This window comes from Xenopus laevis, chromosome 9_10S (genome assembly GCF_017654675.1).
Source record: "Xenopus laevis strain J_2021 chromosome 9_10S, Xenopus_laevis_v10.1, whole genome shotgun sequence".
NCBI classification, from domain to species: Eukaryota; Metazoa; Chordata; class Amphibia; order Anura; family Pipidae; genus Xenopus; species Xenopus laevis.
The window spans coordinates 92,730,642-92,745,737 of record NC_054388.1 but is presented as its reverse complement, the minus strand read 5'-3'; the positions used below and the strand labels follow the sequence as shown (position 1 = coordinate 92,745,737).

Below are 15,096 nucleotides of genomic sequence, written 5' to 3'. Positions count from 1 at the left end.
TGTTATTGTATAGTGCTGCAGAATATGTGGGCCGTTTACTATGCCGCTTTTATGCAGAGAGCATGTCAAGGCTACTTATATAATGCATGTACTGGTATGGGATCTGTTATCCAGAATGCTCGGGACCTGGGGCTTTCCGGATAATGGATCTTTTCATAGTTTGGGTCTACTAAAAACCATGTAGCCATTAAATAAGCCCAATGGGCTGGTTCTGCCTCCAATAAGGATTAATTATATCAAGTACAAGGTACTGTTTTATTATTACAGAGAAAAGGAAAATCATTTTTTAAATTTTTATTATTTGGATAAAATGGAGTCAATGGAAGACGGCCGCTCCATAATTCAGAGCTTTCTGGATAATGGGTTAACAGATAAGAAATAAAATGATTACTTTTTTCTCTATGTTTAAAAAACAGTAGCTTGTACAGGTATGGGACCTGTTATCCAGAATGCTCTGGACCTGGGGACTTCCGGATAACAGATCTTTCCGCTATTTGGATCTTCATACCTTAAAGTGATACTAACACTAAAAAATTTCAAAATATTAATCTGCATTAAAAGTTGCGGATCATTTTTCGCTGATAGTTCTGCTTTTGTAAGTAATTGTTACTTGAAGTTCCTAAACCTGACTGTTTTTCCAACCTGACTGTCCCTTCTCAACTTGTCAGTTAGAGTTTCTAATGCTAACGGACTACTGAAGCTCAAATATGGCAGCCCCCGCATACAGGAACATGGGGGGTAAGAAAGGTAATGTAAAAGCATCAGGGCAAATACTTTTATGGTAAAATTATAAATAGCATTCAAAGGCAATGTTATTATAGATATAAAAAAAATAAATAAATAAAAAAAGATTATTTTCTGGTGTCAGTATTTCTTTAAGTCTACTATAAATCCTTTAAACATTAAATAAACCCAACAGGCTGGTTTTGCTTCCAATAAGGATTAGTTACATCTTAGTTTGGCTCAAGTATAAGGTACTGTTTTAATATTACAGAGAAAAAGGAAACAATTTTTTGAAATTTGAATTATTAGGATAAAATGGAGTCTATGGGAGACAGCCACATTCGGAGCTTTCTGGATAACGGGTTTCCGGATAACGGATACCATACCTGTACTAGATCCAAACTAAGATATAGTTAATCCTTATTGAAAGCAAAACCAGCCTAGAGGGTTTATCTAATGTTTACATAATGTAATGTAATAATGTAGCCAAGGTATAAAGATCATAACTACAGAAACATCAGTTATCCGGAAAACCCCAGGTCCTGAGCATTCTGGATAACAGGTCCCATACCTGTATCATTATATATAATATTTTGTGTTTAAACCGGTCACATCCACTCACAGAATATCATCACACTTACCAAGTGGTTATTCTCATATACATTCTCCTTGCTGAGTGAATTGAAGTTTCTGAAAAATAGGAATAGTAAACAACATTAGGTTCAGGCTAAAGAAAGAAAAAATAGTGTAGACTGCCCATTCATGCGAAATCCAGTTGTGCTTTAGATTATAACATCGTTTGGCATTTTTCAAAGTGTTTACTTGTACAATTCACAAAACACATTGCATTATCATAGGAATACATATTATACATATAAACTCCTGACGAAGATCCCTGTGGGGGGGATCGAAACGTTGAGTCAAAATAAAGATTTCCCGATTTTTGAACTTCTTTCAAACCCTGTTTGAGTGCTGCTACTTTTTACTCTTGAATCTACTATACATTTTTGTGTGTGTGTGTGTGTGTCTATATATATATATATATATATATATATATATATATATATATATATATATATATATATATATATATATATATATATATATATATATATATATATATATATATATATATATATATATATATATATATAATATCCTGCTAAGATCTGCATAGTGCTGGTGTAGGGAGGGATGACGTCACATCCTGTGTTTCATTTATTTTGCTTCTTTCCCATCTATTCTGGTGTTTCCTGCCAAACAGTTGACAACCCCACTGTCACAATGCTGGAGGGACAACACAGGCTGTGTGATGTATATGCCAAACTGATAAGGATCATAACATTAATGAGACAGGACAGGCAAACAATATCCAGATGGACAATGCCTTAGTATTTGAGACAAACACTGTCAGCAAGCAGCACATTACAATGTAATAATACATTCTACTGCTCTTTACCTAGACTGCTCTACAATACGCAGTGGACTTGAGGCCCCTCAAGTGTTTATACATTTAGCGGCAGATTTATCAAATGGTTATAATAGTTTTCACTTTACTGGCACCTTCGTTTTTTACAAATTATTTTCTGTTGTGAAACGAATCAACCCAGAAAGGGATCAGGCAGTGCTCAGCAACATAAAGCCCTACTTCCTTATAAATACAATTTAATTAGTGAAACATATTCTGACAAACTGACTTAAGTACTGGGTTTAATAAAAGTATCAGTTCCTTAGAAATTGTCAGAAAAATGTTGATCAAACAGAGGTGTAACGGCAGAGGAAGCAAAGCAGACTCTGCAGTTGCAGGGGGGCCAAAGGCACAATAAGGCCCTAGCCTAGATAATGATAACTTACAAACGTTTTTGGGACATAAATTGAATTTGCTGTTGGGCCGAGTAACATCTGTTTACGCCACTGGAATTCTTAAAGATTCCCCAGTTCCAAATCGGATAAATTAGTTCCTTTGTGTGAAACAAAGTCTATGGGGCAAATTTACTAAGCGTCGAAAATCCGACAGTGATGGCTTCGCAGGCAGCGCAACACTTCACCAGGCGAAAAATCGCTCAGGCAATAATAATTTTAAATAAAGTTGCGCTAGCGTTAATTCGGCAAGCTGAGCGAAGTTGCGCTAGCATTGGCTAATTTGCATACGGCAGGAAGTTAACGTTGAATGGACGTATATGTTGCAGCAAATACATTACACAAGCCCAGGGAAGCTTAATAAAAGAAAATAGAGTTGTTATATTGCCCTACACATGAGCCCAGTGTATAGTTTATGTTCCATATGTAAGGAAATGTAGGGGGGGGGAGCCGGTTACCATAAAAAAATTTTACACTCTTTTGCAGCCTATCACCCTGAAAAAAGGAAAAGACGCCAGAATTTTTTGGGACTTTTTCAACTATTTTTTGAGGAACTAGAAAAATTTTCAACTGTTTTTTGAGGAACTCCTATCTAATCTATTGCACCTGGTCTGAGGTGGTGAAGGCAAGTCTGGTGCAAGAGTTCAGTAAAATCCGCATCTTAGTCAATTTGCGTAGTTATGTCCCTTCGCCAGAGCGCAACTTTGCCTGCCGATTGAGTGCGAATAATCGCCAACGTCAGTCTCCTTCGCTAGCGAAGTTACACCTGTAACCATTAGTATAATCGGCAAAGTACCGAAATGACAGCACACTGGTAATTTTTCGCCAGCGTTAAGTCACTTCGCCCTTAAGTAAATTTGCCCCTACGGATGTAATTTCCTAGCATAGGCGATACATTGCACTAGTCCAGTTACTCACAGCAAACAATAAGAGTGTTGCTTTCATGTTCTAACAAAAGTTGGGAATACACTGGGAGATCTGTCCATTTGGTGAGGTCTGATCGTAACTGATTTATAAAGAATGTGGTTGCCAACTTAAGGTCCCCATAGAAGCAAAGATTGTTCTTTGGTGAATGAACGATTTTAGCGAAATCCGTCAAATTATCGTGTAGTTAGTGGGAATCGAACGATCACACATCTTACGATTTTTCATCCGACATTGGTCAGAAAATTGATCGACCAGGTAAAAAAAAAATTGTATCAGCCCCAGTACAATCTACGTTTGCAGGGCCAAGCAGGCAGCTACCCTCAGTTTTCCTAACAATATCGCCTGAAATGGTCTTTTTAGTTGAAGGACAAATCGTACATTTAAACAATCGTTTTGAGATAATCTTTTAAAGATCTTTACATCTATGGCCAGCTTTAAGCTGGCCATAGATGTTGAGATTTTTAAAAGATCAGATCGTACGATCTTCTCAGAACGATCGTACGAATTTACCATCAACTAAAAAGACCAATTTGCGAGGAAAGCAAAGGGGAGCTGCCCGATTGGCCCTGCAAACATAGATAGATTGCACTGGGACCGACAAAAATTTTTTGACCTGGCCGATCAATTTCCTGACAGATGTCGGCCAAAAAAAAGTAAGATGTACGATCGTTCGATTCCCACTAACCGCACGATAATGATTGGTCGGGCTTGCCTAAAATCGGTCGTTCGGCAAGAAGAATCGTCGCGTCTATGGGGAGCTTTAGGCAAGGGTCAGTCAGATCCAAGATCAGCCTGCTGAAATCCGCAGCCCAATTTTATCCCCCGAATGCCTGCATAATAATCTTCTCTGATTACGTCTCAAAGCCTTGTGTCGGCTCTGTAGTAAACACACCTGGTGGATTTCAGCTCACAATACAAAGTCTTGCTTTTCTTCGTCAAAATCCGCCAAGCATGTTCACTCCAGAGCAGACACAAGGCTTCCAGATGCAAACAGAGAAGAGGATCGGGGGCTTTAATCTGCCTGCGGATTCCAGCACGCTGATTCCGGCCCCATCTGGCCCCAGCCTTAAAATATGGAGATCCAAATTACAGAAAGGCACCCTTTACTGGAAACCCCTAGGTATTGTTCCCTCTAAGGTGTGCGCACACAAGTTTTGAAATAAAACAAAGAAAACACAAAATACTGTACTAATTCTGACCTGAGCACAAAGTTTTTTAAAAACTGCGCACACAAGTTTAAAATGTGCGCACACTTTTTTTTTCACACATAGCCGAGAGGGAATTAGAGGGAACATTGACCCCAGGTCCTGAGCATTCTGGATAACAGGTCCCATGCCTGTGCATGTTAAACAAATATTAAAACTTATGACAAAAATATATCCTATATAGCAAAACATTTTCACTCTCCCTTCACATCTACATACAAAAATTGGGAAAGTCCTGCCCCAGTCAGCTGAAGCAAATGGCAAGCAATGCTGAGGTATGGGGAATTCAACACATTACTGCACACATTACAATAGGATCTTTGATCCCTATACAAACAAATGTCATGGATGTCAAACTGCCTTGTACTATCGTGAACTACAACAGGGACAGAATGTCATTAGCACAACTGGATCTACTATGACTCATCTACTATTTAGTAGTAACGGGTGGGAGCATTTCCTGAAAAGCTGCACTTTGAAGGATCCCCAGGGTGCAATGGTGGAAAATTCAAATAACAGAGCAAATTGTATTTTTACTTTGTTTTTCCTTTAGGTAACACTGCATTTACATTATACACTTTTTACAGTGTGGCCTACAAGAAATTAAAGGGAGCTGGGAATGTAAATATGGCAATAATAACTGCAAGGGCAGATCAGTGCCCCAACGTAGGAGAAATAATGGGATAGGCATCGCCCAGGCAATAGTTGTCTATAGCAAGGATGGATTTTACCACCAGCAAGTCACATTATTGCAGATGGAAAATCTTTTACAGGAGGTGCCTGCAGAAGCAGAGATTTATTGCTAGTATTTAATCTCCTGTTGTGCCATTGCCCCAGAACTTTTTTCAGTTCAGTTGGTTTTAGGCAGTTCACCAGAAATTAACTTTTTCCAATTACTTACTCTATTTTCTATGTGTGAATGTTTTTCTAATACTGAAGTGTAAAGTTTCATTTTTCAACTTCAAAAACAACTCTGGGAGGGGGGTCGTCGACCCTGTAAACTGTATTAAACTGATACATTTAGTTGATACATTTGTTATCTTTGTCCCTGCTGAGCAGGATCCGTGTTTCATTAAAGGCAGCTGTTGAATTGATACAATAGTTATTATACTCCAGAGATGCTGCTGAGAAATGGATCAATTAAATGTTGTAATTGTAACAGTTTAGAGTCTGCACTTGAATTACTGAGCTGCCAGACTGAAACACCAGAGACAGGGACATTAAACTTTACACTTAGATTTTGGAAAAATTTAAAAAATAAATAATGGAAAGGAATTGGAAAAAAAAGTCTATTTCTGGAGAACAATCTGAAAACAACTGTACTGAAAAACGTGTTTGGAAGGTGACCAGTTCCTTTAACCTGTTAATGAGGGCCTCCTCTCTAATGTGTTCTACCTCGTTTAAGCTCTTTTGGCACAAGTCAGCTTCATAAGAACTTCAAAGAATAATTCAGCATAACAATTCTTATGCTGGATGTTCAATAAACAGTTGCTAATTATTGAAGAATCACCGGCGTCCTTTCCCACTAAACCCCAAAACCCGCACATCACTAGTTTCAAGTGTTCATATAGGAGAGTCTGATGCTCCCTCCTTTGTGCTTTTTTTAGGCGACCTACACATAGGATAGTGTTTGCTGCTTTGAATACAAGCACAAATACAAGCACATATAAATGCAAAAGTACTCAAAATGCTATGCTCCTGTATAAAGCATTTTTATCCCTCTTCCATTTGCAGCTTCGTTAGAGAAAAGTAGGTGTCATGAAAATAGAAATCTTAAATGCAACAAAACCTTTATTCCCCGTTTTAATCTGTTGTAAAAATCTATTGCTTTCTTTGCTGGGGCAATCCAAACCAGAGCTCAAAATTATTTCCGTTCCCTTTTATTTTCATTGCCACATCACTCCTGGAAGCAGCACACAGCCGGCACATCTCAAGCCAACATTTACGGAGGCGCTTCCTAAGCAGAGGGCAAGACCAGTCACTTGGATGGAACTTTATTGCATGCTAAATGATAGGAAGAAGACCACCATGCCAAAGATTTTTTTCTGTTCAGCATATGTGGATAATCATCTCCAAAGATCCAGTAAATCATATCACATGGGATAAAATCTGGCTTCCCCTCAGGCACAAAAATGTGCTACTTTTCCTCTAATACTGGAGGAATAGAGTTATGACTACTGAGATCTCTTTACATACATTAAATCATTTCATTCAAGAGACTTTATTCAACATCAAAAGATGTTATTAAAATGCTCTGAATTAAAAAAAAACAAACAAAAAAACATAGACACCGATGTAACCTGGAATATTTGTTAATCCCTTAGGTCGATGAGAGTACTTTGTTATCCAGAAAGCTCTGAAGGGGCATAGATTCGCAGGAGGAGGTGGTGTATGGCGTTGTGCTAAAAAAATTTAAAAAATACGCGCGTCAAAAAAATTTCGACGCCCATAGACTTTAATGGGCATCGGCGACATTAAGCTGGCGGCTAGTTTTTGGCAAAACAAAATGGGTCAAATTCGCCCATCCCTACTCTTCAACACTATTAACAACCACTACAGGTATAGGACCTGTTATGTATTTTTGTAATTTGGATCTTCATACCTTAAGTGTATTAGAAAATCATGTAAACATTAAAAAAAAACCTTAGGTGGGTTGTGCTTCCAAGGATTAATTATATTTTAGTTTGGATGAAGTATAATGTACTGTTTTATTCGAGAAAAGGGAAATAATTATTAAAAAAAAATTGGATTATTTGGATAAAATTGAGTCTATTGGAGACAGCCCTTTTGTAATTCAGAGCTTTCTGGATAAAGGGTTTCCAGATAACTGATCCCATACCATGTAAAGAGAAGTGTTCATGGGTAAGGAGAATAGCTTTGGCTAGGGCCAGAAGGGCCGATCTCAGCCCTGTCTGGCCCTAGGCTTTACATGATCTACCACTACCACTGAAGCATGGTTCCAACCCCAAGTGGGAAGTATTTGTGACATTTGGCAAATCACTTTATCTCATGATGATGAGTCCTTAGTTTACTCATGTTTGTTTTTCTGTTTTGGCTTGTCTGTGACTGCAATTACAAAAGCATTTGATCAGAGGTCACCCACACACATACACACGGTTGGCTAATTAGTCAGAGCTGGCTAACTCAATGTCCTATGCTTCGCATCTGTAGCTAGCTTAGGACAATGAAACAAGCATGCAACCCCTACCATTCCCCAAGACACTTAAGCAGGGCCGCCATTAGCAATTATGGGGCCCCGTACAACAAAATGTTTGGGGCCCCCTGGGCCCCGACCACTCTGGTCCCACCCACATCACAGTTAAAAGACCACACAGACATCAGCACTAAAAAAGGTAACCCCCCACATACACTAGTTATAAAAAGCTATTGATGTCAGGGCCCCCTTATAAGTTAAAAAAAACTGTGGTGCCAGGGCCCCCCATAAAAGTTTTTTTTTTTTTAAAAATTGGTGGTCAGGGCCCCCCTACAAGTTAAAAAAAATAATTGGTGACCAGGGCCCCTCTATAAGTTAAAAAAAAAAAAACATTGGCGCCAGGGGCCCCCATAAAGGTTTTTTTTTACAAAAAAAAACATTGGACACCCCATAAAGCCCCTTGCACAGCCCATGCAGCCCCCTGGCAGTCCTGCACACCCCATATAGCCCCTGCACATCGCTGTCATCCTTACACAAATCTGCCTGACAACTTTAGGACCCACCAGCAGGAAGAAGCAGCCATCCACGGGGACCACTCAGGCAGCGGGACAGCCCCCACATCCTACCAATGTAGGGCTGACACAGAAACCAACAGCCTTAGCCAAACCCTGGTGCTGGAATTCAAGCCATGCTCACGCTCCACTTCCAGCTGGCGGAGGCCGTGTTACGTCCCAGGGCCGCATCTTGTTACTATAGAAACCAAGTCATCCGTGATGACGTTGCGCGCGGTGTGTAATTTTGAGGAGTCGCTGCAGGGTGTGTGAAGTGACAGAATTGTCTTTGGACACAGACCTTACCCACAGAACAATGCCAGACATAAAGTGGCAGCCTGCGAATAAATCTTGCAAGTTAGTTTTCCCACTCTTACTGCTTCCTTCTGATTAGGTAACTCGGAAGGGGGGCCCGGCTCTTTTGAAAAGTGCAGCACCGCCGGGCCCCCCTTCAGGTCCGGGCCCGGTACACTTGTACCCCCTGTACCCCCCTGATGGCGGCCCTGCACTTAAGAATATTGGATACCCATATGGCCAGGTATCTGGAGTCATTTGTGATCTGTTGGGTGATTTTCAGGATTCCAGATGCAAGGGTGCTACCTCATGATGGTTCTCCTTGCCGCAATTTTAATTTCCCTGCCTTCATGTAGAGGTTGTTAAAAGAGAAGTTAGCAGACCAAAATATCTATTTAGGTCTTGACTACTTTAAAATTGTTCACAGATGATCTATTTTTTTTTAACATTGGAGTTAGGGTTCCAACCAGCATTAGAACAAATCAAAAATGATGAATCAAAGCAAGTATTGGATGAGGACTCTTCTGACTGTGTCAGGAGCTTACTGGCCCATGTATGAAGCCAAAATTACCTCTCTGACCAATATCTGATTGAGATCAATGGGATATTAATTAGGAAAGCTTGAAAATCTTGCTGGGCGGGATCTCATGACTATGGATTCCACCCCCCCCCCCATAGCATTCAAATGTTGCAGACTTTAATTTCCCCTTCAAATATTACCAAATGAATCAATCAGCTCATACACGGATATCTTTACTTTATGGAGCTGGTTTAAGCGACAGTTACCCGAAAAAGAATGGCAACCAAGGACAACAACTTACCGGACAATTAAAAATCGTTTGCAAATTAAATGGACCCAAACTCAAAATCAATTACAAACAAAAAAAGTATTTTTAGGACCCAGGGATTAAATCTGAAAATTACTTTAACCACTAAAGTCAAATGAGTCACGGAAAGCAGAATTACTGCCACTTTGCAGCTGGGAATGTCTCATAATCGGACTGCTTTATATAGAAGAAAATACATTGCTTTATCTTTTCTGCTTCAGTCTGGAACGTTAACAGAATTGCTTTGTGACAGAAATACAGGAAAAAATACTAAATGGGAGGAAAGAGCTGAGCGACTTCTAGGTCTTGTTGTCTAAAATAGAACTCATTATGGGGACTTCTTCCGACTTCCTGCAGAGTCCTTGTTCCAAGCCCTTCTAGCAAAGCACCAACACAAAAACACTGCCACACAGAGCAATTGGACTGATAAAGGATTGCACTAATTTAAACAATAAACAGGCATACAATGTTACAGTTTGGCATAAAAGAGTTCCTGTAGTTCTGCTGATACCCAAACTATATCCAGAGTGCAGTTTCTACATGACCTGTATCCACTTACAAGGCAAAGCTCCGAGTACTGTGGCAACATGGGCTTATACAACAAGATATGCTGATTTTAAAGGGTTGCCAAATGGGTCACTCTTCATCCAAGTTGGCAACCGATGCACTGGACCAAATCAGGCTGATCTTTCATTTGGCCCAGGGCCAATGATTAAATCATACTATGGACCTATGAGATTGGTCTGGTGAAGACTGTATCAACATGTCCAGATTTTTTAACCGGCCTGATATATAGCTGGCCAATTTTCAGGCACATATCGTTCAGACAGGCTTCCAGAAAGGCCCAGTAGATAGGCCTATGTACAGCCTTAAAACCTACCCACTTAAATTATAAGTCCAGTTGGGTAGGAAACACCTTCCTCCTGTGTCACTTAATCTTTGTTACTATGCATATTAGTCAAAGAAAATCAAGAAACGATTTACATTCAGAGAAAGAACTGCGCTTACAGCACTTAGTCTGGGCACAAAAATGATGGGCTGACCTAAAGTTTATGTATGATGAATACAGATGGCTATACATTATAGGTTCTGTTTGTTTGGCAAGGTCAACAAAAAAGCAGATCTTTCCACAGATATGCCCATCAAAGGTGGATAATATAAAGCTAATGTAATCCTCAGTTATCACCAGTTATCAGTCGGGTAGTCCCGCTGGTCGACTCAGTCTAAAGGCTTAAATGTGCCAGACAGTGTATGGCCACCTTAACATACAACAGAAGATATGACTATACATTGCCCTTGACTATACATATAGAACATCTTCTGTTTCTGGATCAGTGAATCACAGCTAGTATATATGTATGTAAGGCTACACTTGCTGGAAAGGGTGGAGCAGACCCAGGTTGTTAATCAGATTTAACAGGTCTCAGCAATTACTTCTCTGAATAGAACACCTACTAAACAAACAGCTCAGTTTGCTTTTGTTTCTCAGTCACAGGGAGAGAGCCAGCACAAAGCACACTGCTAAACAATCTAGGGCCAGACAATATGGATTCTCTGCAGGCTGATTATCAGCTGCACGGCTGCTCCCCTTCTCTTCTGCAGGCAGGACGGATTTCAGCACGAAATACAAAACGTGTTGGCACCGAAATCCGTCTACAGCCAAGCAGAGACAATGCTTCTGGGTGCAGGCAGAGCAGGAGCAGAGGAGTAGTGGGGGAGCGGATTCTCTAGGTAACCGTTTCTTGTGAAGAGATCCATGCTCCAATCTTCCCTCATCCTACAAGTGTTCTTTGTTAATTTGTGCACAAAATTATGATGTAACCTCTCAGGTCTTCTGTTTTGAGGTCTTTCATGTACACGCCCTCATGATCTGCTGCCCACCACCATCAGACCCTGTAACAAACACAGGCCTTTAAATCTACAGTGCCTGTTCTATTTCTGCAAAGCACTGGCAGTTCCTCCCATCATTTTTACCAGTTAGTCATTTATTTATTTACTAAGCCTCGGGTGGAGAATGTTGGCTATATGACAGGCCTACTGTCCAACTCTGAATCAGAGTGGCCACTCATTCCAAAAACTCAATGCCAGTCTGTTTTCTCTGTGGACACCGCACAGGGAACTTGTGTGTTGGTAGCGAGGGTAGGAAAAAACTACTCCGTGCCAAGAAATGCTGCATTCATTCACTGTTTATTAGAGCTTGTTAGCACTCTGTCATTTGTTTAATGCAGTTATTTTTGTCCTTTCGTTGAAAAGCAATACAAAAAAGAATAATCTATTCTTTCATATTCGTCGTCTTTCTTCAAGGCCATAACAAAGATGTTCATTCAAAAGACAATGGAAGGTCAATATAAAGCGGCCAATTAGTACCTATGTGGGCATGGAACAAAATACTCAGAATTGGCACACATTTATTTGTAGGGCGCTGCCACGGGCAGGGGCTGTGGAGTTGGTGCAGGAGGAAGGTTGCTGGTCTCTGCACTGTACAGGGCTTTGTAAATAAACCCTACTGTGCAGTACCATTCACAAGCAAGTAAAAACAAGTAACACGAAGACAACGCAAAACCAGAAATAAAGAGGGTTCCTTACATGAGATCTGGACGATGCTTATGTAATATGGCACAAAATGCTAATCCATCGCGGAACGAGGTGGTCATATTAGTGATGCTGACATCACGATATCCATCACACTGCTGCTTACACCACTGCTGGAGAGCTTTAATGGCCGCCATTCTGCTGAGAGGAAAGAAACAAGGAGCCGATTTACATGAATGTTTTTTGAGGCTGTAACTACTCTTAAAACTTGTTCACAATAAATGCAGTTTTGCTTATGCAAAGTTACTAAAGGTCACAATGAGTGCACTTCTGTGATATTTGCAATGAGAGAAGCTATACATAGTTACAGAATTATAAAAGACAGTAGTCACATGCATGTGCATAATGGGCAAGTTACAGCATTCGCTCATTATGTGCATGTATGTGCCCCAACATGGCCGTTCGTACCGGGAGCTCCCTCCTGGTGCGGGTGGCCTAGCGCTGGCAGGGGCCAATTAAAAAAAAAAAACAAAAAAAAACAAACTACTGTTACCCCCAACATTGGGGAAATTTTTTTTTTGCCAACACGGGGTCGAGCCCGTGCGATTGCACCGCCAGTACCCCCAGTAGTTCCACCATTGGTTACTAGTGCCTAGATCTTTCTTACCTGTATTTTCCAAGGCTCCCTTGTGGCTTCTTCGACTCCCAGACTAACAATGGTAACATTTTCAGATTTTACTATGTACTGCATTTGCCCAAGTCCAGTAGGCCACATAGGAGCCTAGGGAAATACAGAAAAATGGTGGCATGGCACTGAGTAAAGCTGGCCATAGACACACATGGCCAGAATCCTCGATTCGTACGATTTTCGGATTGTGTGTGGAGATCGGTTGTTTGGTCGATTGGTCAGGTTTGATTTTGACCCGACCGATCCCGCCGGAGCCCATACGGCCGAACAATCAGATTACTCCCGATATAGCCAAGCTCGTTAATGGCATATCGGGGAAAGATCTACTTGTTTGGCGGTGTCGCCAAACGAGTGGATCTTGCGTCTATGGCCACCTTTAGAAAGTGTAAGTAAGCTTGCCTGTAAAACATTTATTTAAAAATCCTGCATTTCTTATCCAATATAATTAATATCCTCTCAAAAGCTCTTTTATCCACCCCCAGCCAAAATGGTCACCGCAATAACAAAAAAAAACAAAAAAAAACCACATCCTCTAATCGGTACTCACGTGGCTTTGATGTTTTACAACTGGGATTTTAACACTGTTCTACCAATGGCAAAATGATTACCATGAAACATAATATTATAAGTTATTAGCATTTGCAAAGCAGACCGACATCAAATTTCTGGCACAAAGACAAATAAAACAGCTAGGGCTATAATCACTTTTACAGTGCACCTGCTTTCTGGATTAAGACTGTACCAGGAAATGTGATGAAATCCGTCAAAATGCTGAATACAGATAAGAAGCTCACTGCCTATATACAGTATGAGAAGGCACAGTAACAAAGCAGCCATCTATATTAGTGTAAATGTAATGTGAATGTATTTGGAGTAGAATGTTTGCAGAGAGCCCAAACCATTCAATTGGCAACATTGATAAAATGATACCCAATAAATTCTAAAATGATCTGGTGGATAAGACTTCTGTGCCACCTTACCAGTCAGATAGTCCTATTCACATTCAAGAGTGTCATTCAAAAGTATCCACATTTCATATAATTCCCCCACAATTACATAGTGTTTACATCATACTATGAATTAAATCAATAATGACTGCGCTTTATAATGAAATGACTGCTTCTACATATAAAATTAGAGTTATCCAAGCACAAGATTTTACCACCCTGTCCCATAAAAATGTTGCTTGATGCCAACATTACTTATAGAGAAAAACCATAAAAATATAAGTAGGTCGGTATCTTTTTTCCAGAATGAGGGCAACCCTAATTATAGGGCATGTGACAGGTTTCCCTACACACCTACATTGAAGCAGTCACCAGATCATTCTTTTACTTTCTCTTTCCAAAACTACCATTTGAATCCCTAATCCAGGCCTGTTTTCCTGTAAATCGGGCACATGCCAACAAGGACCATGTCATTTAAAGGAACCGTAACACCAAAAAAATTAAAGTGTTTTAAAGGAAGGACAATATAATGTACTGTTGCTCTGCAGTGGCAAAACTAGTGTTTGCTTTAAAAAACAAAACTATAGTCAGTGGCTTAACTACGGGGGAGCAGGGGGTGCAATTGCACCAGGGCCCACTGGACATAACGTAGCATCAATACAGTAAGGAAAATACGCACATCTAGCGCATCTAGAGGGAAGTGGGGGAGGGGGGCTGAGACTGTTACTTAGTTACATTACTGACTATAGTTTATATAAACAAGCTGCTGTGTATTCATGGGGGCAGCCATTCACAGGATACACAATAGATAAATACGTTGTGTAGAATCAAATTGTATACTACAAAGCTTATCTGTTATCTGCTGTGTATCTTTTGCCTTTTTCTCCTTTTTCAGCTTTGAATGGCTACCCCCATGGCTACCCACAGCTTGTTTATATAAACTATAGTAGAGTGCAGCACAACAGTACATTTTTTTTTGTTACTTTAAAACACTTTCAGTTTTTGGTGTTCCTGTTCCTTTAATGGCAAAGGCTGAAAGTTCCCCAAAGGTGCCTTTCTGTAAAGTGCAAAAGATGGGTGGCGGTCCACTTTCAGGGTTACCATTTATACAGCTCGATCAAGGCCAATTCCATAGTATATTCATCTATGAATGCATCCTGATGCAAAGTGAGTATAGTTCAACTCTATGGGGGGAATTCACAAAAGTGTCGGTAAAATAAGTAAACCAGAAGTGGCGGTCGACAAATTTGTAAAATGTCGTATGAATGGCAAATTCACAAAGGCAGATGTTACCATCTCTGAATCTCTCATAAGTCCGACAATTTTCTAAAATGTCGTATATCTTTTCATCGTACAAACGACATTTACCAAGACTTTCCAAAAGACAA

At 40.1% G+C, this 15,096-nt stretch overlaps 1 protein-coding gene across 2 annotated transcripts in view; it reads right to left on the bottom strand.

Moving 5' to 3' along the window:
• The window catches only part of micall2.S (MICAL-like 2 S homeolog), a 49,275-nt gene that overhangs the window by 31,523 nt on the left and 2,656 nt on the right, over positions 1 to 15,096 (bottom strand). The window contains exons 2-3 of one of the 2 annotated variants that reach the window (XM_018239138.2): positions 12,128 to 12,274; positions 1,365 to 1,413 (exon numbers count right to left, since the gene is read on the bottom strand). In XM_018239138.2, the coding sequence (XP_018094627.1) occupies positions 1,365 to 1,413; positions 12,128 to 12,270 (192 nt within the window). In that variant the 5' untranslated portion in view covers positions 12,271 to 12,274. The remainder of the gene's footprint in view (positions 1 to 1,364; positions 1,414 to 12,127; positions 12,275 to 15,096) is intronic. The other variant, XM_018239139.2, reaches the window with a different exon arrangement.